General features: G+C 36.3%; 1 protein-coding gene across 7 annotated transcripts in view; it reads left to right on the forward strand.

The window, feature by feature from the left end:
- LOC109254642 (contactin-4) overlaps positions 1-25,563 on the forward strand; it is an 893,345-nt gene that overhangs the window by 639,835 nt on the left and 227,947 nt on the right. For all 7 annotated transcript variants that reach the window (XM_019428738.2, XM_019428734.2, XM_019428733.2 and 4 more), the window contains one exon: positions 25,069-25,164. In XM_019428738.2, coding sequence (XP_019284283.1) covers positions 25,069-25,164 — 96 coding nt within the window. The remainder of the gene's footprint in view (positions 1-25,068; positions 25,165-25,563) is intronic.

Raw genomic sequence — 25,563 nt, forward strand, 5'->3', positions numbered from 1 at the left:
GAAGCAGAGGGGACTTTCTGTAATATATTTGTTAAATAGGTAAGAAGCTTAAAAGTTTTATTCATAGTAGTCTTACTTGAGAGTAACAGAAGGATATGTTTTGATTTAACCTTGTTTTGTATCCAAAAAAAAAAAAAAGAATATGATCAATTAAAAAACTAATCTGATTTTTAGAATATTTGATTGTAAATAATCTTTTTATTGCATCTAATTTTTATGTGTCCATTACTGTGGGAAATTTAGACAACTCCTTCTCAGACTTTTGAAAATTACTTTTCTAACCCTTTCATTAGTCACAGAAATAGCTGGAGAAAAGAACAGGTTGTTTTATAGAATCGTTCATTAGTGCTTTCTCAACAATTCAGATAAAAGAAGTTAGGTTTGTGTTTGGTTTCTTCTTTTAAATTAAATCCAAGCACATCTCAGGTTATGTACTTGGCTTTTGACCAAAAAGGGGACCTAAGTCACACTGTAACTTGCACATCTTATTTGGTAGCTTTCAACTTCATCACTGCAGTTCTTAGTGCAATGGAATTATTGAGAGATGTTTTTTATAGGATTATATATGGAGATATTCTAGAAACCATACATTGCAAGCTGAGGAATTCATTAGTTTGGCTGACAAGAATTTGAGTTTCCTTAAAGCCAATCAAGTAGAATCTTTTGGCATCCCCTAACCTAAAAATACCACTTGATCAAATTTACTTTTCAATATTCCTTTTAATTCCATAATATGGTTTTTAATACACCCTTATTTCTCTGAGAAAAAAATGGAAATGAAGAGCTGGAGTCTAAAAATAAAATCCATACTTAATACACAAGCTAAATATACCCCCAAGTTTTCTCATTGCTACATTAATTCAATGAAATCTAATTTAGGCTAGCATCACCGTTCTGAATAAAGATGAGTATTACCAGTTCACATTGTGTTTCAGCTTCTTTCTTTAAGACTTATCAGAAGAAATGTTAATTGCTTAAGTTCATACATAATATCATGTGTTCTTTAAAGTTTTCTGGAAGAAAGATTAAAAGAAGGGTACAGATAACTTTGCATTTATTTTTAACTTCATCTTATTCTGTTGCCATATCCCCAGAGTATTTGTCCTGACTTCATACTATTCTCTAAGAGTTAATTTTTCTAAATCCAAATATTATTATGTTGCTCAACACGTCACATCCACTCCAGACCTAAATTCTTACTATAGCTCTCATTGATTCTATTAGTGTTTCCCAAACCAGTGAACTCTGGTTCTGTAGGATATTATTAATAAATGTACCTCCAGCAGCGCCTGGGTGGCTCAGTCGGTTGAGTGTCCAACTTTGGCTCAGGTCATGATCTCATGGTTTGTGAGTTCGAGACCCTCATCGGGCTCTGCGCTGACAGCTCAGAGCCTGGAGCCTGCTTTGGATTCTGTTTCTCCCTCTCTCTCTCTGCCCCTCTACTGCTCACACTCTTTCTCTCTTCATGCGTGCAAAAATTAAAAAAAAATTAAATTTTTTTTTATAATAAATGTACCTCCAAAGTGTACAGAGCTCAACTAAACTTAGGAAATGATGGGTTAAAGTTAGTTAAACAAGTTTCTTGGGGCGCCTGGGTGGCTCAGTCGGTTTAGCGACCAACTTCAGCTCAGGTCATGATCTAACAGTTCATGGGCCCGAGCCCCACGTCCGGCTCTGTGCTGACAGCTCAGAGCCTGGAGCCTGCTTTTGATTCTGTCTCCATCTCTCTCTCTGCCCCTCCCCTGCTTGTGCATTCTCTCTCTCACTCTCTCTCTCTCAAATATAAACATTTAAAAAAAAAAACCAGGTTTCTTTATTGTGTTTTATTAACCTTTTGTAACTAACACCACAAAATACCTTATTTTATTTTATGATATTTTGTTATTTTTTACTTCAAATGATTATTTATTTATTTTTAATATGAAATTTATTGTCAAATTGGTTTCCATACAACACCCAGTGCTCATCCCAACAGGTGCCCTCCTAAGTGCCCATCACCCAATTTCCCCTCCTTCCCACCTCCCATCAACCCTCAGTTTATTCTCAGTTTTTAAGAGTCTCTTATGCTTTGCCTCCTTCCCTCCCTGTAACTTTTTCCCCCTCCCCCTCCCCCATGGTCTTCTGTTAAGTTTCTCAGGATCCACATAAGAGTGAAAACGTATGGTATCTGTCTTTCTCTGTATGGCTTATTTCACTTAGCATAACACTCTCCACTTCCATCCATGTTGCTACAAAAGGCCAGAATTCATTCTTTCTCATTGCCAAGTAGTATTCCATTACATATATAAATCACAACTTCTTTATCCATTCATCAGTTGATGGACATTTACTCTTTCCATAATTTGTCTATTGTTGAAAGTGCTGCTATAAACATTGGGGTACAAGTGCCCCTATGCATCAGCACTCCTGTATCCCTTGGGTCAATTCCTAGCAGTGCTACTGCTGGGTCATAGGGTAGATTTATTTTTAATTTTTTGAGGAACCTCCACACTGTTTTCCAGAGCGGCTGCACCACTTTGCATTCCCACCAACAGTGCAAGAGTTTCTCCACATCCTCTCCAGCATCTATAGTCTCCTGATTTGTTCATTTTAGCCACTCTGACTGGCCTGAAGTGATATCTGAGTGTGGTTTTGATTTGTATTTCCCTGATGAGGAGCAACGTTGAGCATCTTTTCATGTGCCTGTTGGCCATCTGGATGTCTTCTTTAGAGAAGTGTCTATTCATGTCTTGTGCCCCTTTCTTCACTGGATTGTTTTTCGGGTGTGGAGTTTGGTGAGCTCTTTATAGATTTTGGATACTAGCCCTTTGTCCGATATGTCATTTGCCAATATCTTTTCCCATTCCGTTGGTTGCCTTTTAGTTTTGTTGATTGTTTCCTTTGCTGTGCAGAAGCTTTTTATCTTCATGAGGTCCCAATAGTTCATTTTTGCTTTAATTCCTTTGTGTTAAGTAAGAAATTGCTGCGGCTGAGGTCAGAGAGGTTTTTTCCTGCTTTCTCCTCTAGGGTTTTGATGGTTTCCTGTCTCCATTCAGGTCCTTTATCTATTTTGAGTTTATTTTTGTGAATGGTGTAAGTTTCATCCTTCTGCATGTTGCTGTCCAGTTCTCCCAGCACCATTTGTCAAAGAGACTGTCTTTTTTCCATTGAATATTCTTTCCTGCTTTGTCAAAGATTAGTTGGCCATACGTTTGTGGGTCTAGTTCTGGGGTTTCTATTCTATTCCATTGGTCTATGTGTCTGTTTTTGTGCCAATACCATGCTGTCTTGATGATGACAGCTTTGTAGTAGAGGCTAAAGTCTGGCGTTGTGATGCCTCCCGCTTTGGTTTTCTTCTTCAAAATTACTTTGGCTATTCAGGGTCTTTTGTGGTTCCATAAATTTTAGGATTGTTTGTTCTAGCTTCAAGAATAATGCTAGTGCAAGTATGATTGGGATTGCATTGAATGTGTAGATTGCTTTGGGTAGTATTGACATTTTAACAATATTTATGCTTCCCATCCATGAGCACGGAATGTTTTTCTATTTCTTCGTATCTTCTTCAATTTCCTTCATAAGCTTTCTATAGTTTTCTGCATACAGATCTTTTATATCTTTGGTTAGGTTTATTTCTAGGTATTTTATGATTCTTGGTGCAATTGTGAATGGGATCAATTTCTTTATTTGTCTTTGTGTTGCTTCATTGTTAGTGTATAAGAATGCGACTGATTTCTGTACATTAATTTTGTATCCTGTGACTTTGCTGAAATCATGTATTAGTTCTAGCAGACTTTTGGTGGAGTCTGTCAGGTTTTCCATGTATAAAATCATGTCATCTGCAAAAAGTGAAAGCTTAACTTCATCTTTGCCAGTTTGGATGTCTTTGATTTCCTTTTGTTGTCTGCTGATGCTAGAACTTCCAACACTGTGTTAAACAACAGCAGTGAAAGTGGACATCCCTGTTGTGTTCTTGATCTCAGGAAGAAAGCTCTCAGTTTTTCCCCATTGAGGATGATATTAGCTGTGGGCTTTTCATAAATGGCTTTTAGGATATTTAAGTATGTTCCTTCTATCCCGACTTTCTTGAGGGTTTTTGTTAAGAAAGAATGCTGAATTTTGTCAAATGCTTTTTCTGCATCAATTGACAGGATCATATGGTTCTTATCTTTTCTTTTGTTAATGTGATGGATCACATTGATTCATTTGCAAATGTTGAACCAGCCCTGCAGCCCAGGAATGAATCCCACTTGATCATGGTGAGTACTTCTTTTTATATGCTGTTGAATTTGATTTGCTAGTATCTTGCTGAGAATTTTTGCATCCATATTCATCAGGGATATTGGCCTGTACTTCTCTTTTTTTTTTTTTTTTTTTTTTTTTTTTTTGCTGGGTCTCTGTCTGGTTTGGGAATCAAAGTAATGCTGGCTTCATAGAATGAGTCTCGAAGTTTTCCTTCCCTTTCTATTTTTTGGAATAGCTTGAGAAAGATAGGTATTATCTCTTCTTTAAATGTCTGGTAGAATTCCCCAGGGAAGCCATCTGGTCCTGGACTCTTATTTGTTGGGAGATTTTTGATAACTGATTCAGTTTCTTTGCTGGTTATGGGTCTGTTCAAGTTTTCTATTTCTTCCTGTTTGAGTTTTGGAAGTGTGTGGGTGCTTAAGAATTTGTCCATTTCTTCCAGGTTGTCCAGTTTTTTGGCATGTAAGTTTTCATAATATTCCCTGATAATTGCTTGTATTTCTGAGGGATTGGTTGTAATAATTCCATTTTCATTCATGATTTTATCTATTTGAGTTCTCCCTTTTCTTTTTGAGAAGCCTGGCTAGAGTTTTATCAATTTTGTTTATTTTTTCAAAAAACCAACTCTTGGTTTCATTGATCTGCTTTACTGTTTTTTTAGATCTATATTGTTTATTTCTGCTCTGATCTTTATTATTTCTCTTCTTCTGCTGGGTTTGGGGTGTCTTTGCTGTTCTGCTTCTATTTCCTTTAGGTGTGCTGTTAGATTTTGTATTTGGGATTTTTCTTGTTTCTTCATATAGGCCTGGATTGCAATGTATTTTTCTCTCAGGACTGCCTTGGCTGCATCCCAAAGCATTTGGATTGTTGTATTTTCATTTTCATTTGTTTCCATATATTTTTTAATTTCTTCTCTAATTGCCTGGTTGGTCCATTCACTCTTTACTAGGGTGTTCTTTAGCCTCCATGCTTTTGGAGGTTTTCCAGACTTTTTCCTCTGGTTGATTTCAAGTTTCATAGCATTGTGGTCTGAAAGTGTGCATGGTATGGTCTCAATTGTTGTATTCTTATGAAGGGCTGTTTTGTGATCCAGTATGTGATCTATCTTGGAGAATGTTCCATGTGCACTGGAGAAGAAAGTATATTCTGTTGCTTTGGGATGCAGAGTTCTAAATATCTGTCAAGTCCACTTGATCCAGTGTATCATTCAGGGTCCTTGTTTCTTTATTGATCCTGTGTCTAGATGATCTATCCATTGTTGTAAGTGTGGTATTAAAGTCCCCTGCAATTACCACATTCTTATCAGTAAGCTTGTTTATGTTTGTGATTAATTGTTTTATATATTTGGGGGCACCCCTATTTGGTGAATAGATATTTATAATTGTTAGCTCTTTCTGATGGATAGACCTAGTAAGTATTATATAATGCTCTTCTTCATCTCTTGTTACAGCCTTTAATTTAAACCACAAAATATTTATTTTACTTTATGATATTTTATTATATTATATACATTTATATTTTATTTCATTTTTGAGGGAGAGAGAGAGAGAGACAGCCTGAGTGGGGAAGAGGCACAGAGAGAGAGAGAGACACAGATTCCAAAGCATGCTCCAGGCTCTGAGTTGTCAGCACAGAGCCCGACAAAGAGCTTGAACCCACAAACCATGAGAAAATGACCTGAGCCAAAGTCGGATGCTTAACCAACTGAGACACTCAGGTACCCCATAAACCACAAAATATTTTAAAAGTGTCTCTATGTTAGTAAGATTACTCTGTGGAAAACAGAATGCAATTCTAGAGTGTCAGCAATGTCTGCAGGATGACCCTTATCCACCTCTCTAGTTTTGTGTCTCTTATTTTTGTGCAGACACCTGTCGGTCATTTGATGACCACACTATATATTTTTAATGCTTCTCGATCTTTGTGTATGGTGTCCCTTGTCAACCTTAAAAATTAACCAACAGTGGTTATCAAGTAGCAAATGAGTTTATTCAGGAATAGAGTTGGAATCACAATCAGGATACAAAGTATGGTGCAAAGTATAGGCAAGTCTAGAGTATAAAAGGGGAGGGCATACTTTTATAAAGGAAAGGAGGAAGTTGAGAGGGTTTGTTTTGAACAAAAATTTACTGGAGGGGCACCTGGTGGCTCATTCAGTTAAGTATCCATCTTAGGCTCAGGTCATGATCTCACAGTTCGTGAGTTCAAGCCCCACATTGGGCTCTGTGCTGATATCTCGGAGCCTGGAGCCTGCTTCAGATTCTGTGTCTCCCTCGTTCTGTGCCATTCCCCTGCTTGTGCTCTCTCTCTCTCTCTCTCTCTCTTTTTCTCTCTCTCTCAAAAATAAACATTAAAAAAAATTTTTTTTTTAAACTTCACTGGAGAAATAGAGGAGTTCAGAGTATTGGCAGCTTGTCATTGGCTGCAGGCAATCAAAGTAGTGGCCATTTCTCATTGGTTACAGGTGAAAGCATCTTGCTGTTGCTGGATAGAAAGGAAATCTTACTTCTTCCTGCTGAACTGTGCAAGGTGTGACAGTAATAGTGCATGAGCGCTCCTTGTTCATGACTTTCTGATTCCATTTTGAATGAGATTATCTTTATTCATTCTAATGCTCTTATCCTGGCATTCTTTCCTCTCTTTTTTCTCCCCTTGAAATCTTATATTTTTGAGGTCATGAGTGCATGTTATGTACTATAACTAACTTTCTACTGCAAGAAAACTAACTTTCTACTTTGTATTCCCATAAGCACTTTGTTTACACATGAGCTAAATCTCTTGCAGTGTCTGTTTTGAATCAAGTAATTGTCTACATCTCCCCTACAAGATGAGGAACTGTTCAGAAGCAGTGGCTAGTCTTAATTTATCGTTGTGTCTTTTGTTTCTTAGCACTCCACCAGACATGTAATGGCAGTCATCCTTGTTGAACAGAATTGAGCTGAATAACCACAAAACCATGTCATTCTTCTGCTCAGAAATCTGCAGTGGCTCCCACTTTCACTCAAAATAAGAGCCAAAACAGTGATCATCAAGGCCCTGAGCAGTCACTCACTTTCCCTGCCCCAGTACCTCCCTGACCCCATCTCTTAACTGCTCTCTTCCTCATTCATTACACTCTAGTTAAAGTAGGCTCCTGGTATACCTCACAGAAGGGTTTCTCTTAAGCACTCACTTGGTCAAGTCTTTCACCTCCTTCAAATCTTTGCTCTAATGTAGACTACTTCCTCAGGCTTTCCCTGAGCCCATTATCTAAAATTGCAGCTGTCCTTCCAGCAATCCCAGTCTTTCTTAACATGCTCTATATTTTGCTTCTCCCACAGCTTCACTACCTTCTAACATACTTTATAATTAAAATTTATCATATATATATATATATATATATATATATATATATATATATATATATTTCAATTTTCCTACCTCACCTAGCTAGATGTAAATGCTGCAAATCAGATATTTGTCTGATTTGTTTATTGTTGGGTCCCAAGCCCCTAAAACCAGGTCTGACCAGTTTTAAGCACTTCATAAACATATGTTAAAGGAATTGAATAAATGAGTATGGTCTTCATCCCATTTTCTACTACAGTGACTTTGTGATGTCTGCTTGCCATAATATATTCATGCTGAATTTAGTATGATCAGGGTAGCTTCTCTTGGCTTTTATTATTGAAAAATTGTTCTCTGCACCTCAACTGAGTCAAGCTGTGAAGGCAGTAAAACACTGCATCAATTAAAATATTCCAATTAACACTAATCAGGAAGAGCAGTATTAATAACACAGCTGAACTGGGTTGTTAAAGTTTCACAGCCGCACATATCACCGTATGCACAGCATGTCAATTTCAAAACACAATTTGTGTTCCCTTTCATGAATTTTGGTAAAATAATAAAGACTTTCTTCAGAGGAGAAAAGGAAAGTGTTAAGAAAAAAAAGTGGGTCTCTATTTTAAAATACTATGGTTCTGCTCTTCGGTCAAAAATAACATTGATTTCATCATCATTATGCTTAAGAACAACATTTCATGGCATATCCACTCCATCACAGCATTGAAATAGGTTTGGAGAGCCTAAGTGTGAGATGTTATTCTTACCCTCAAGGAGCTTGCAATCTTCACTGAAAGTGTTTTGGATTCTAGACTCAGACCATTTACTTCTTTTTTTCAGCTTTATTGAAATATAATTGATACATCATTATGTAAGTTTAAGGTGTTGATTTCATACATGTATATATAGCAAAATGTGACTCCCATAGCTTTAACACCTCTGTCCCATCATATGCTTCCCATTTCTTTTTTTGCAAAGGGAACATCTAAGGTCTACTCTCTTAGAAACTTTCAACAATAGAATACTTTATTGTTAATTATAATCACCGTGCTGTATATTAGGTCCCCAGAACTTATTTGGATTGAAACTGGAGATTTGTACCCTTTAACCAGCATGTCCTCATTTCCCCCACCTTCCCCTGGTAACCACCATTCTACTTTGTTTCCACTACTTTGGCCTTTCCAAATTCCTCATATATGTGATATCAAATAGTATTTGTCTTTCTCCTACTGATTTCACTTAGCATAATCCTCCAGGGTTCATCCATGTTGTCACATGTGGCAGGATTTGCTTCTTTCTCATGACTGAATAATATTCCATGGGGTGTGTGTGTGTGTGTGTGTGTATGTTTATCTCTACACATACATATATATATCGCATCTTTATTCATTCATCTATAGGCAGACATTCAGGAAATTAAAATAGCATCTCAGATTGATATCTGCACCGCCATGTTTATTGGAGCATTATTCACAATAGTCAAGATACGGAAATGACCGTATCATTTACTTATTAAAATTTAACTGTAAGGGGTGCCTGGGTGGTTCAGTCGGTTAAGCATCTGATTTTGGCTCAGGTCATGATCTCACGGTTTGTTCATGAGTTCCAGCCCCACGTCAGGCTCTATGCTGATGTGTCAGCCCCTGGAGCCTGCTTCAAATCTCTGTCTCCCTCTCTCTCTGCCCCTCCCCCACCTGCACACACTCTCTCTCTTTGTCTCTCTCTCTCTCTCTCTCTCTCTCAAAAATAAATAGACATTATTTTTTTTAATTTGAAGAAACCTTAACTTTGAACAAATCTCTAAACTTTTCTGAATTCCAAATATTGCCTTCTGTACAGTGCACCTAGTACCTAATGCCATCACTGTCTACTTCACAAAGATGCTTTCATAATCAGATGAATTATTATGAGTAACTTTGTTTTTAAATTTTAAAAACAAGGACTATACCAATTCATAGAGACAGAAAGCAGAAGGGTGGTTGCCAGAGGCTAGGGACAGGGGAGGGTGGGCATTGGGTGGTTATCCTAAACAGGTATAGAATTTCAGTTTTATCAGATGAAAATAGTTGTGGAAATGGATGGTGGGGACGGTAGCACAACATTAATAATGTATTAAATACCACTGAGCCGTACACTTAAAAATATTTAAGATGGGAAATTTTATGTATATTTTACCTCAATTAAAAAAAAAGATGGGGAAAAAATGTGCACACCCTAAGGAGTCCCTGTTGAAGAGCTACATTCATATGGGTATGTCGTTCAGGTGACTTGGATAATTGGGATGGCCACAAAATTCATGAAAATTCAGAAGTGAAGCAGTTTTACAAGTACTATAAAAATATAAGGAAACATCATTGGTATACTTGCTACTATTATTATTACTACTATGTCTAATAGTTTTATTGTTGCCACTGCTGTTATTACTAAACTATTACTCTTATTCCTGTCATCATCATTATCGTCTTCTTCATAATCATCATTTTACCTGGAGTGTAGCCTAGGGAATAACATTTTTCATATCATCTTTGTTTAAACTCTGTGTAAGTTACTGAATATATAACTGTGACATTTATCAAACGCCAACAAAGTGCCCAGTCCTGAGCCAGTTGCTGGGTATACATTGACAATGTCTGAAATTTATCTGTAACCCCCAAATCAGTATTCTCAGCTCCTTTATGATCATCCATGGACATGTGCAGAACAGCAAATACTTGAGTCATTCTACATACTTTCCCTGATGAAGTTGAACAAGATGATGTTCTGCCTTCAGGTTTCAGCTCATCCTATAAACAAATGTCCTTTTGGCAATCTACTTAGTGCCATGTTTTTTGCTTTTTTGTGTGTTCTTTGTTGGTAATTTCATTGTTTAAAATAGCCCAAAGTGTAGTGTTAGACTGCAGTCTAGTGTTCCTAAGTGCTAGAAGGCTGTGATGTGCTTTATGGAAAAAAAATATGCATGTTACATAAGCTTCATTCAGGCATGAGTTAGAGTGCTGTTGCGTAGAAGTTAATATTAATGAGTCGACATTATATAGTAAAGTGTATTTAAACAGAAACACATGGGGCACCTGGGTGGCTCAGTCAGTTGAATGTCTGACTTCAGCCCAGGTCATAATCTTGTGGTCTGTGAGTTCAAGCTCTGCATCAGGCTCTGTACTGACAGCTTGGAGCCTGGAGCCTGCTTTGGATTCTGTGTCTCCCTCTCTCTTTGCCCCTCCTCTGCTTGCACTCTGTCTCTCTCTGTCAAAAATAAATAAACATTAAAAACATTAAACAGAAACACACATAAAACAACATATGTATTGATCATTTGATGGAAACATTGTGACTAGAGACTTAGAGAAACCTAATCATGTATTTCCTCCTAGGGACAATGGTTCAGTATTTGTCAATTCAGTGTTTGCTGCAACTTTACAGTACATAACTACCACCAATGATGAGAATTGATTATAGATACCTGATAGTGTGGTGCTATGGTTGGAAGCAAGACCTAGACTTACATGAGAATAACAGAACTTTAATACTTTCATACTTTTAAAATATATATAGGAGAATACTCATATGGCTTTGGGATAAGGAAGAGTTTTTTAAATAAGAAAATGTGAATGTGGGGTGTCTGGGTGCCTCAGCCAGTTAAGTGTCTGACTCTTGATCTTAGCTTAGTTCATGATCTCACAGCTCATGAGATAGAGCCCCACATTGGGTTCTGCATTGATGGCATGGAGCCTGATTGGCATTCTGTCCCTCCTTCTCTCTGTCTCATACCTGCTTCTATCTTCTCTCTCTCTCTCTCTCAAAATAAATTAATAAACAAAAATAAATAAAAATATTAGCCATAAAGAAAAGATTAATGTATGCATAGGACTTAAAATCATCAAAAAATACCAAGAAATGAGTTGAGGGGAATCATATATGCAGAGATGATATTTGTAAAAATATAATTGAATAAGAAAGGGTCCCAAAGAAATCCAGTGAGTCAGAAACAGACGAAAATCCCATAGGTGACCAGATAAATTACATGAACTAATATTTTAAGAATCAGGAAATGTGATTGCCCCATGAAAAAAAAAAATATTAGTAACCAAGGAAATGCAAGTTAGAAGTAATGAATTACCATTTCATGTACTATATTTGCAAAAATTAAAATACTGAGTGTTGGTGAGGAACAGCAGCCAGCAATGCTCATTTGGGCTGACAGGATTGAAAATTGTGTCAACCAGTTTAGAAAACAGATTGTGTAACTGTCTTCTGAATACTAAATATGAACTTTTTTTGGTACTCTTGATTATATATACTGTAGACCAGAGAAACATTTGAAAATGTGATCAGAAAACATGCCCTTATAGCAAGTTAGTTAGTAATAGCCAATAAAAAAAAATACCTGTGTGTGAACAGTGGAAAGGATATATAAACTGTGGTAAATTCTTACAAAGAAGTATTAAACCACAATGAAAATGAATGAACCACAGCTATAATCACCGAAGTTGACTCTCAAAGAAATAATGTTAAACAAAAGTAGCAAGTCTCAGAGGAACACGATTCCATGTTCACGCAGTACACGTTACTTTTAAGACTAACTACAGTATTTAGAAATACATATGTATCTGATAAAACCTTGAGAATAAACACAGGGTGGTAAGCAGAATAATTAGTGTGGAGGGTACAATCCTGGAGGAATTCCCAGGGTCTTCAAAGTTACTGACCATGCTCCACCTGTAAATCTGAGTGTTAAGTTCACAGGTGTGCATTTTATTATTCTTTGGACTGTGCAAAAAATCATTATACATTTGCCTTTATATGTTTAATATGTCACACAATAATAAATTTAAAATAAAAGAAAACATCAGGTTATCTGGAATTAGACAGTTGGGGTTCAAATTTGGCTATTACTTAGTACCAATATGAACTTAAGCAAATTGTTTGACTTCTCTGAGTCTCAGTTTGCTCATACGTGAAAGGGACTATTTTAGTACCCACCTCATGATATTGTTAAAAAGAAGTACCAAACTTCAAACTTAACAAGAAGGATGTGAGCATTACTGTCATCACTTGAATCTCAGGATTCCTCAGCAAAGATCCAAAGTACCTTCATTAACTCACAAACTCACCAATTACACACACACACACACACACACACACACACACACACTCTTCAGGGACATTTAAAAAGTCTCTATCCTTTGTCCTGTTCTGTAGCATACTGATAACTATGGCTTCAGCTACAGTGTTTAAAGAAGTCTGTGGAAATTGAGTCCCAGAGTAAGGTTTGATGTGTGGAGTTTCTTGGTTCAGAAGAGCAACAGGGGTCACGCTGGAATCTTCTGGAAACTCTAGCAGAAAAGTTATGAGGCAGAGACACACCCAGAAATGTTGGAATGGAAATGACCTTGAAAGTAACCTTGCAAAGATGGAAAGATGACATAGCAGTGCTGGCGTGCATGATGAGCCTGTAGTTGGATATGAGCTGGTCTCATGTTTTTTTAAAAATGAGAGCACTAGTGATTTCAATGGTTCATGCAGTCTGGAACATGCTTCATGCTAGAGCTCTCATAAGAACCCACCATCACCTTGCAGTAGAGTGAAGTGCCCTGCACTGCCTATGTGCGTTGACCTGCATTAAAGAAAGTAGGGAGAATGAACAAGCCTGCATTGGGGAAGGAGAGGAAGCAGGTCATTGGTGCTGACGTAAATTAAACCCAAGATCCAAGTCTCTTGGTTCCCATACGCTGGGGTTCATCATCTGTGCAAATGGAATGTTGACTGAATGATTTACCCCCAGCAAAAAGTACTTCCTTTCATCTCCCATGGAACCTTCTCTCTACCACTCTACAACACTGATTACTTCCTTTATACCTTGTATTGGAGCTATTTATGTGCTTGTCTAATAGAGATTGTAAACTTCTCTTTTAATGTTTTAGTGTTTATTTTTGAGAGAGAGAGAGAGAGAGAGAGAGAGAGAGAATACGCAGGGGAAGAGAGAGAGAGAGACATGGAATCTGTAGTATGCTCCAGGCTCTGAGCTGTCCACATGGAGCCTGACGTGGGGCTTGAACTCATGAACCATAAGATCAGGACCTCAGCCAAAGTCAGATGCTTAACCGACTGACCCACGCAGGCACCCCAGATTGTAAACTTCTTGAGGTCAGGGACCTTGTTTGATTTATCTTCATACTCTCCAGACCATCTACCACATATGACACCATAAATAATATAAATGGGGGAAAGGGAGGAAGGAAGGAGTGATGAGGGAAGGAGCTCAGACTGAAGAAAGGATGGTATTATGGACTGAATGTTTATGTCTCCCCAAAATTAATATGTTGAAATCTTAGTGCCCAGTGTGATGGTATTAAAAGGTGGAGCCTCTGGGAGGTGATGAGGTCATGGTCTTGAGGGTGGATCTCCCATGAATGAGATGAGTGCCCTTTTGAGAAAAGACAGGGAGGGCTTCCTGTCTCTCCATTCACCACCACGTGAGGATACAGTGAGGAGACAGTCATTTGCAAACCAGGAGGCAGACCTTCACCAGACACCAGATCTGCCAGCAACTTAATCTTGGACTTCCCAGTCTCCAGAACTGTGAGAAATAAATGTTGTTTAAGCCACCCAGTCTGTGGTGTATTTGTTGTAGCAGCCCAAACACTAAGGCTGTAAGATCTCCCCAGCTCTGAAATTCTCTGGCTCTGTAAGATTTCTGAGGCAGGAAACAGTAACGCTCTCTTAAAGCAGCACATAAATTATCACAGTACTGGTTTGGTGATCGTCTGCCTTTAGGAAATCAGGGTATATTTAGTATGCCTGCTCATTTGTTTCTGCCATTTCTTCAGTTATTTAGAGTTATTTTGAGTTTTATGTTTGTTTTTGCTGGGGAACTGTATTAAACTTTTAGATGCAAAATGAAAATATTTATTAGGCTCCTCAGATGTTACCTGAACTAAGGTGACTTTAACTGCAGTTCTAAATAAGAAAGTACAAAACTATATCAAGACTGCTGTGTCACTTAGCACTACTTTGCACCCTTCCTGGCATTCTCTGTGGGGGCCCAGAGCTGAATTGGCAGAAGGAGAGTGATTTATTCCTGCACATTTGGAAGTAGAAGGGAAGTAAATAGATTCTACTTTTACATGATCTTCCTCTTTTAAAGGTTAATACCAATATTCCCTATCCTATTTTTTCTGTTTTTCTTTGTTTTCCTGCCCTTAATTTTTTATAGCCCTTATCATCATCAAAGATACTGAGTATGGTTTATTTATTTTGTTAATGGTCATTCTATCCATGTTAGCCTCTTTGCGAAGAGATTTTTGTTTTGTTTTGTTTTGTTTTGTTTTGTTTTGTTATTCACTAATACATCCCCTGTGCCTTTAACGGTAGCTGACATATAAGAAGTGCTCATTGTAGGCATATTATAGGTATTGATTGAATCTGTATTAGTTCTCATCTCCCTCAACAGTGCATTTAAAAGCAAGGGGCTTGAGTGATAGCATTTCCAAAAAGTGACAGGTTTACCACACTGCAGCCTTATCTCTGATTTCTCCCAGAAAATAAGAACAGTGAAACAGCATCCATAGCAAAGTCTAAGTAGATGATGAATAAACACATAGCTTGCATGCATATTTGATGATAGTTTTATTTTCAAAACTGTAATGAGATAAAAATATATGGTTGAAGTTGCCAAAGCAACTTAAATTCAACATAAATAACTGCTGCTCTTCATCTGGGAATTTCATTTATATACAGAACTTTTTTTTATGTCCTTAAAAATTTTTAAGTGGTATACTAGATACAGCTTATGCAGCATCTAGTACCCCAAGGAATGTTTTTACTCAAAGAAGGGAAACGAAAAGGGCAGAGAAATATCCTCTTTGAGCCGGTGATGCAACAAACCTGTTACTTCTAACAGCTTTGATTTCCCAAAAATAACTAGATGGCAAAGGGTGTCCAATTTCTTAGGAGCAGTGAATATAAGAAGGCTGGCATTTTTCTTTATGAGTCACCATTCACTCTTTTATTGGGTCAAAAATCCAAAACTGAGAATGTGGTGAGGACTCTTCAATTTGCTTTCAAAGCAAAACTTTATTGCAAAGCCTAAGAGTGTCAGGAAATACTGATAAAGTATGCCTCTCCCTTTGAGGTTAACAATCAGTGTAATTTCTTCTCAAGCTTCTTGGGAAAAGAAATCCCTACTTTTTTGGATACAAATAAGAGAATGTTTAAATATGAAAGCACCTACCTAGTTTGATTTTTAAGGAGGAAGTGAGCAACTGCCCCTCCTAGAGATGGTACCCACTTCTACTTAGTGGTAGGCGAGCTTGAAGGTGAACTCAGTCCTCGGGCTTGTATACTTAAAAGGTTAACAAAGTTAAAGATGTGGAATGAAAAAGTTTGAGATGAAAAGATTTCTTTCACTTTAAGGCATGGTGCTTCACGACCAGTTGTATGGATGGTAGATTTGTGGTCTCTAGGGTTTGCTCGTGATCTGTGGCCTATATATCTCCATTTAGTAATATGTTCCCAAGGTTTTTCCTATAGATTACTGACTTCACAGTGGCTTCCCGATGCATGCCTTTTCAGCATTTCTTCAGAGAATATTTATTCTAGCGTTACTTGAATATATCTGATTTGCCCTCTAGGATTGCCCGTTTTTTGAGAAGACTGGTACAATGAATTACAACTTGCTAATTTTAATTTTCAGAGGGGAGAAGAAAAGGCTATGAAGTAAAAATACAAAATGAAGAATCATGTTTCTTTCTGTCAAAACTGTAATGATCATAAGTCTATCAAATTACAGAATTCTCACACTAGATGAAAAACAGATAATTGTATGATATATCACTGACTAGCTGATAGCCCTGATCACAAATAACAGACCCATGCAATTTGCATGATGTTTGATATTTTCATTATCTCAGGCATTTCCTGAGCCTCAGGGGTCAGTGGATGGGAGGGTATTTCTTATACCAAGTAATGAACTTATTTCATATGCTGATTGTATTTCAGTCTTAGTCAGTGGATCTGTGAGCTTTTATATTAAGGCGTGGTAGGTGGCTTAACTCCTTGATTAGAGACGTAGTCTTAAAGGTACCATCCACAGCATCCCTGGCCATCGAGCACCCATAGGTCTGTTTGTAACATGACCCTGTGTCATGTGGACAAATACAAGAAAGTTCACTTTAGGCCATCAAGTCTTGTTGACTCAGTGTTGTCCTGAGGAAGGGGATTGATGCTCAACAAATGCTAATTATGTACCTAAAATGTATCAAACACTGTTTTGGGCACTGTGCTGCAAACTGATAAAGACTGAAAAGATTGCTGCCCCAGTGAATCTTCATCTTGGGGCAGGGAGTGGTGGGTAGGGGAGACAATAAACCAAATAGCATACAAGCAAATAGTCTTTACAGATGGTGGTGACAATTGCTATGTGAGACATAATAAAGAGGTGAAGTGATGGAGAGTAACCAGAGCCAGGTGATGGTCTCCTTGAGATAAAGCCTCAGAGAAGGCTACTCTGGGGAAGTGACATTTGAAATGAGTCCTGAATATGGGAATGATGAGCCAAAAGATGAGTCGAGTGCGTTCCAAAGGGAACAGCAAATATGAAGGTCTTAAAACAGGGTTACCTTTAAAGTGTTTAAAGAACCGAAAGCAAAACATGTTTATTATGTTTAAGGAAGGTGAAAAATACAGGAAATGACACTGGCGACATAGGCAGGGACCTATGTAGAGGTCCTTGGTAGAGTACAGTGAAGATTCCATATTTTATTCTAAAATGTACTAAGCGAAATCCTTTTCTGAAACCTTTGTTTCTGTTTCTGTTGTATAAACATGAAACCAACGATAGGGAATGCAGCTGCCTAACCATTAACACTCCTGAGTCAGGATGATATGCGAAAAGAGATGAGCTCCTGTAGAGAAAAATGCTGGTAATAATAGCTTGTATTTTAGAACACCTGTCTTCAAAGGAGAACAACATTATTTATGATGCCATATCGCACTAATCGCAGTAACCTTGTGATTTAGATAGGTACAGGTTTTTATGGAATACATGAAGAAACTCAAACATTTTAAATCGAGTTGTTCTTTGACTTCTTAAGTAGCACAAAGGTCTAGATAAAATAGTATATGCCCCCCCCAAAAAAAATGAAGAGAAAAAAACTAATATGAGAAATAAAAAGAGCTACCAGGAGAGTCATACACTTAGAGCACAAAGGACAGCAAAGCAACCTTTATTTTCTTGAAAAGTCAAGAAAATAATAGAAGAGGGGTGAAAAAATGTGCACTTTAAATAGTCAACTACACAATCAACAAGTATGGTTTCATCTTTTAAATTGAATTCTATGTAGAAAAGAGGCTAAAAACATACATTTTTAGATTAGGTAAACCTGGATTTTAATTCATTCTCTTCCTTATAGTAGGCCTTTGATCTTGATTGTTAACTTTTTCTTTGTATAAAATAGGATTAGTGATAATACTTCCTAAAGTTGTTGGAAGGATTAAATGAAAGAATACATGGAAAGTGAGAAATTGAGTTCTTTATGGAAGCCAGTTAAAACTAGCATTCCTTTTTTTTTTTAATTTGCTAAATAGTATTTACAAAATGATTAATTTCCCAAACAATCCACAGAAGCCTGCTTAACACATAACAACACATTTTAAGCTCTTTCCTAGGTTTTGTGGCTGGAAACAGAAAATGACGCAGTAATGTGGTATAAGAGAAAGAGGAGCCTAACCTCCCCTTTTGCAAAATGCAAGATTGCTGACCCCAGGCAAATTTGTCTTTGGCAATCTCTACACACCTTTTCTCATCCTATTTTTCAGGTCATTAATCCCTTCTTGAGCTTTCTAAGCCCTATTCTACCTTCCCCATTACTTCATAGATAACATTTTCTTTTGTTTCTTTTTTGGCTAATCAAAACTCCCATTCAAAGAATCCCTACTGCTCTTATTTACTTAAGAGGAAGCAATCTGATTGGATTAATTTGCCCTTCACTGTAAATGACTACTGGCAAGGCAATGCACTTGCAGCCATTTATGTTTTTAAAATGTAATTTTTGCAATTCCAAAATAATCCCTAAATTATAGAGTTTTCATCTGACATGAGTAAAAAGGGTAGAAAAAAAATTCAGACATTTGGAGGGAGAACATTGTGCAGTCACAGTCACCATCTGGGAGAGCTCCCACTGGCTCTTCCTTTGTACTTGGAAATAAGTGCTCTAAGAATTTTCATACGGTTGTCCATAGTAGCAGCATTAGGGACAATGAAAGAACAAGGTCGTAAGTCAGTTCTATGAATGAGTCATTTGTAAATTGAGTGTACATTAGCTTAGAAATATTAATAAAGCCCTTTGTTATCTATACAAAGATATCCAGGAAAGAGATTTGCTTTACTTTGCAATGTCAGACTACCGCCTAGCATCAGGTTCTGGTCCCTTAGTTTAGGGACCAACAAATTGGGATATTTAATATCAGATGTTTAGCATAGACAAAGGTTTTTGTTTCGTTTTGTTTTACTTAGTTGTTAGAAAGATAAGATAGCTGACATGAATACTTGGAACAGAAAAGGAACTCAAAAAATATTTGCTGAAGACTGAATAAGCAAATGGAAAAGTTAATGACCTAAGGAAAAGTAACATACTGACAAACATACCTATCAATATTTTATAATCATATATATATATACACATATATATATGTGTGTGTGTATATATATATATATATATATATACATACATATTTCAGTTTCCATTTATACCCATCTGTTTACAACTAGTATGCAGTGTGAACTTATCAATTTTAAGTTCAATGAGTAAATTTATGTAATCAGTAATAATAAAATGTTTCATAATTTATTTCTGTTTTGAAACATGTTTGCATACTTTGTAGAAGATAAACCTACATCCTACTTTAGTGTTTTATGAAAATGCTACCACATTTACATTAAAAAGTGGTACAAGCTCTCTGAGACCATATCATCATAGGTTCTTAAGGAAAATTTTCTGAATCCTTTATATGTGAGTATATCTTAATTTTAAGTCATATAAAGACTATAGTTCACACACTGGAAAGGATAAGGTAGCTGGCTTACTTCAGCTCCTATTCAGACTTGAAAACACAATTAAGATGAACAAAAATAGATGTATTTTAAGTCCTATTAGCATTTTTTGCCATGGTAGGATTGACTTGACCACTCTGGTGTTACTTTTTCTGGTGGAAATTTAGACTCACAAGCTTTTCCCCAGTAAGTCACTTTCTGTATGGTTTCCTTAGATGCCAAGAAATGATAATGATAATGTTAACATTTATGGGCTACTGACTTTGGATCAGACAGTATGTTAAATGCTTTATATGCGTGATCTTAATCTTCAAAGAGCTCTATGAGATAGAGATTTTTGTCCTAATATTAGAAATGATGAAAGTGAGGTTCTAGGAGATTAAATAACTCACCTACATTGTACAGCAAGAAAATAAGAGTACCAGATTTGTACTCAGGTTCTTCTGACTACAAAACCAGCATGTTAAACCATTATGCAAGTCTTCATCTTGTTATGTATTCTCACTGGGAAACCCAGTCACCTATGCCAGTTGTACTAATGGCTTCTCCCTTCTTCCTGAGTGGAAAGAATGTGACAAATGTGGCTTGCAATTCCTAAGGTTTTATAAATTTAGACTTATTTTCAGTATGAGTCTCTAGAATTCAAGAAACCATGCAAATGTGCATCCACAAATGCATACACTCAGGAAACAAATGGCAGATTCAAGACCTAATTTTAAATATGCTACATGATAATCAATTTTTAAAATTATGCTCCAAAAATACTCCTTAAAAAAACAAACGGTACAATCATCATTATGAAAATCATATTCATAACAAATGTATTGCTTGACCATTTTTCCAAGTTGGTATTGATTTCCTTATTGATCGCTACTTTCAAAATTGGAGGAAGCAATAACAAAGGATACTGGTGATAGAAATTTCTTGTTCTAAGGCCACCCTGTAAGAATTAATAGAATCCAGGCTTACCCAAATAAGGAAAAACTGAATTGGTGTTTTTTAGCAAGTAGTAAATAATACATGCATTAAAAATACATGCATTACTTGCATGGTTTACTGTATCATTCTTCCTCTCCCCTTTTCTCCTGCCTCTTTGTGGATTCTTAACAAACCATGATGTGTGTTATGATCCCATTAACATCTTCTAGACATTTTAAAACTAAACTTATACTCTTTTCTGGGTGGTCCCACCCTGTGAATGGCTTCAGCTCTTCAGTGTTCAGTGGGTCATGGGTAGTCCCTTAGTGTTGGCCTACATGAGTTACTTTTTCTCACTTACTGTTACTTCTCAAAAAAATATATTGGTCCCTCTGGATGTTTTCTCTAGAGTACCTCCAGATATTTGTTGGAAGGTATCTTTTCCTTTCCTCTAAACATTTAATAACTTTACAGACAGGAAATATATGTAGATTTTCCCCCCTCGCTCTCTGATTTACTCTGTAGTTTGAATTATAAGTATTTTCATATATTAAGACATTTTATTATTTATCACATATTGCAGCTTTAAGACCTTTGTATGCTTTTACTCCCACAGGAATTTAAATGGAACTCATTTCCTCTATGCACTCAATACACATTCCAAGTTCCATAGCGTATTTTCTAATCTCATTTAAAAATGAAATGCTGATATTACATTCCATAGCAGAATAAAGGACAATTGTTTCCACAGGAAAATATGATATGAAAACACATCTGCCACAAAATTGTGCATCATTTAGCATATGATTTCTAGAAAAATTTATGTAAAATGCTGATGAATGAAATCAACACCGAAAAGTATAGCCATTTATTTTTTAAATGTCTACGAATCACATGTCAGTAAACCATATACAGAGTTGGAAAAATAAGCTGTTGTGAAAAACCACAATACATGGATATTAATTCCTTGTCATACATATACGTCGTTTATTCAACCATATCTTTAGTAATTGACTACATTGTTCAGCTACCTTTTGTTAACAATTCAGCGAGCATGCTTCTTAATAGAGTTGTTTCTGATTGTTTTCTCCTCATTCAATTTCATCCTTTTTACCTACTGTTTAAAATCCCTACATTTAGTACTCACCCACAAGGAAAAGCAAAGAAATAGAAGATTTGGAACAAAATGTACCTACTCATTGCTTTGTGCATTGAAATGTGGATTTTCCTGCATAATCACTAAAGAGCTTACAATTCATTCAAAGATTTTTATTTTTGTCACTAAGCTGTTGAGTAACTAGTTTGAATGTTCTTTTTCACTAGCTTCCACTAAATCAGTGGGGAAGCCATAGACTCTGGTGTTTGAGACCAGTAGCTTTAAAAGGAGACAGATATAAATTTGTATTTTTCTGACCACTTCCTGGGTGGTGAAGATGATACTGAACCTCTCTGAACTTCACTTATATCACCTCCAAGTTGGAAATTTAAACTGTGAGGGAATAAATGAGATCTATATGAAAAGCACTTGGCACATGGTATGACCTCAATACATTTTGCAGGTAGATGCTATTATTGCTATTAGGTCAATGGTCATGGTAACAGAGCATTATCCATAATATACTCTTACTATCTTATAAAGTCTGTTGCCTATGATCATTACCCAGTACCAAGGCTTTGGAAATAAAGTGACTCTAAAATAATAATATGTGCAGGACTATTGCTGACACAGGCCTAGCCATGAGTACACAAGGTTCAAAAAATACCCATTCACACACATAGTTCTTTGATTTGTATAGTTACCACACTGTTAGTAATTAGGATCTGGATGGATAGTTGTATCTGAAAAGACCAGTTTTGGACATGGAATTTTTCCTTAAACATGTGCATAAGTATAGTGTCCTTTGTTTATCAGTAGCTATAGCTCTCTAGAATTCTCTCTAGAATTCATTTACTATTGAATATAAATAGACTATATTCAATAGACTATTGAATATAAATAGAATATATATATTACTATTGAATATAAATTCTTATAAATAGAATGACTGGATTATGACCTGCCACTGTATAACAACATTCTTTAGTGGACAGAACAAATACATTGAACACCAGATTTGTAGCACAATCTTTGTGTTTGGCCTTGTGCTTTTCGAGTACTCTCTCATTTAATCTTTGCCCATGACTCTTACTTTAAAACAAAGCACATTTATTTGCATTTATTTATGAGAAAATGAAGACTTGCCCAAGGTCAGTTACACAGCTAATACATGGCAGTGTTGATTTCAAAGTCAAATCTGTCCAAATGCAGTCTTTTTACTCACTATGTAAGTAGGGTTTGCCATCTGGAATTTGTATCAACTAACTACTAAGAATATGTCTAAATATTTTCGCAAATACCAGATTAGTTTGATATATTCTGACTGCCCGAACCTTGTAGAACTGCATGAATTCATAAACTGAAAAGGAAGAAACAGGAATCCAGTTTTTCAAGCTCATTAAGGACAATTAAAGATCATTTAAGCACATTACATGTGCTTCTCATTTTTTTTTCCCCATTTCTAAATGCCCCTCCTCTAATCAGAACCATGGTGGACTTTGCCTAAATAAGACTTGACCTCTATTACCTACTAGCCCTTAAATTTTTATGCAACTCTGGTATTGCGATGGGATGTTTGTACAAAAACTTAGATGACGTATTCTAAGAACCTGTATGCAGAAGTGACAATTCAGAATGATTCACTGTCACTTTTAGGGATGATGGTTTATAATATTAAACATTTTCCATAATAAAGTTTTTAAAATCTCTCGTTTAATCTTTTTTGAAGGCTTCTCCGACCATTTCCTTGGAAGAAAATAACATGTCTTAGCCTTACCTGATGCTCATTGGATTAAAAGAATTTTATTACAACAGAAATGTTATTCAAGTTAGAGTATTTTTGTGTATTGTACTCAGTATGTCCTCCAGGTGTCCTGGTTCACACCTCAGCTCTGTCAGTCTTTGGCTTCCTGTGATTAGGTGTTATCTGTCAGTCCTGCCCACTATACTCTCGGGTCCCTACAGGGTAGGTGCTGTGTTCTCACAGTGTCTATATCAAAGTCTGACAACCAAGTGATGTATAATGAAATTTTTATAAGTACTTAGTTGAAGAAAATAATGTATGCTTTTAAAATTTGCATAATTCCAGAAGTTGGTAATGAAGATATGTATGTGTCTAAATTTTCTTTAATATCCTGACCTCTCCTTAAAGTCAAACCTAGTTATAGAAGCATCCCGTTTGGGTTTTTTTGTTTTTTGGTTTTTTGTTTTTTTTTTTTTTTTTGACTGCAGGAAGTCTGTCCACTTTATCCCCCTAGCTTCATAACTTACTCATGTAACCTTTAACAAACCTCATGGTGCCTCTCTTTTCTAGACTATAAAATGGAGACATTAATGGTAATTAATCCATATAATTGTTGTTAGAATCGCTTCAGATAATCATCATGAAATACTTGCCAAAATGGCCAGCATGTAGGAAATGGTCAATAAATATTACTGATCTCCAGTGTGCACAGCTTGCCGCCCTGCAGAACATACTTGTTTTGGAATAATCTTCAAATCCAATAAGAGGTTGTGAAATCAAATGTTTTAGACAACAAAAAATGAAATGGCACTTAAAATACTTCTTGTTGAGAGGGTTTACATTTGGGAGGACAGGAAAAAATATTTTTTTAAACAGTAATATGTCTGTCACTTTATTAGACATTTTTTACATTAACTCATTTTTATTGGCAACTGCTTGTTCGCTGACTCAAACTGTGATCTTTGGGTTTGTAATGTCTTATCTTTCTAACTATAGCTGACCTCCTTGACAGAAGGGAGCTTTTTTTTTTTTCAAAACAGAATCTTGGACAGTACTTTATAAATATTTAAAAATATACACGTACTTTGAAACAATTATGTATATGTGCACATGTCTATTTGTATATTGTATATAATGTGTGTGCATATCCAGAGAGAGTCCTGTTCTAGTTACATATGTAGAGGGACATGTATAATTGCATATAATAGAATGGTTTGTGAAGTGAATAGGATTGATTATCAGATATTATGAATGTCGTTCCTGATAATATTTAATTACAAAAAGATGTTGGGCAAGTCACTTAACTTCATTAAACCTTGGTTTCTTCATTTAGATATGCACCATCTAATAGGATTTCCTGCATTGATTTGAATGTTCTATTTCTCTGCTGTCCAATATGGTAACCACTAGCTAGCTACATGTGGCTGTTGAACTCAAAATGTAGCTAGTGTGGCTGAGAAACTGAATTATACATTTTATTTAATTTTATGTGTTTTAAATATAAATAGACACATGTAACAGGTAGCTCCATTACAGTATACAGAATCAAGGATGACAGGACAATATCATGTGAAAAGAAGCTACACTGAATTTCCTTGATATGGGTGATACAATTACTGTTTCTCAGCAGAAGACTGTCCTCTTTTGAAATACTTAAATTCTCTCATATTATCTTAGGCCTTTACAATTTAAACTCTTTTTCCTTATCTTTCTTAACAGATCTTGAAAACTTTAAAACAAGAACAAGAAGCACTGTGTCTGTCCGACAAGGTCAGGGGATGGTACTACTATGTGGCCCACCAGCCCATTCAGGAGGTAAACTATAAGTGCACTGAAATGTGTACACTTTTCACTTCACTTGCTGCTATTTTGTTGTTGTTGTTGCTTTTTCTCCCCTTGGCACTAGCTAAAGGAAAAGTGTCATTTGCAGAGATTCTCTGTGTCAAGGAAGAATCATTGTCAATGCCTCCCATAATTAAGATAGGAAAATACCAGATTCTGCAAATGTTCCAACCCAGTGCTATTTAGCTGGCACAAGGGGAAACACACCTGAGTCAATTGAAATAAGAATCCTGTTGCTTAGTAAGGCAATGTAGGTAAAACTACCCATGCTTTCTCCAACTCAATTGGTTTCAAAGATGGCCTTGCTTTATTTTGTCCTGTTTTTTTGGCTAGGGAAAGGATCACATCCAGAACCCAAGTCCTCTGACCACA

The sequence above is a fragment of the Panthera pardus genome, unplaced genomic scaffold (genome assembly GCF_024362965.1).
Source record: "Panthera pardus isolate Hobbes unplaced genomic scaffold, ASM2436296v1 HiC_scaffold_8, whole genome shotgun sequence".
In the NCBI taxonomy this organism is placed as follows: domain Eukaryota; kingdom Metazoa; phylum Chordata; class Mammalia; order Carnivora; family Felidae; genus Panthera; species Panthera pardus.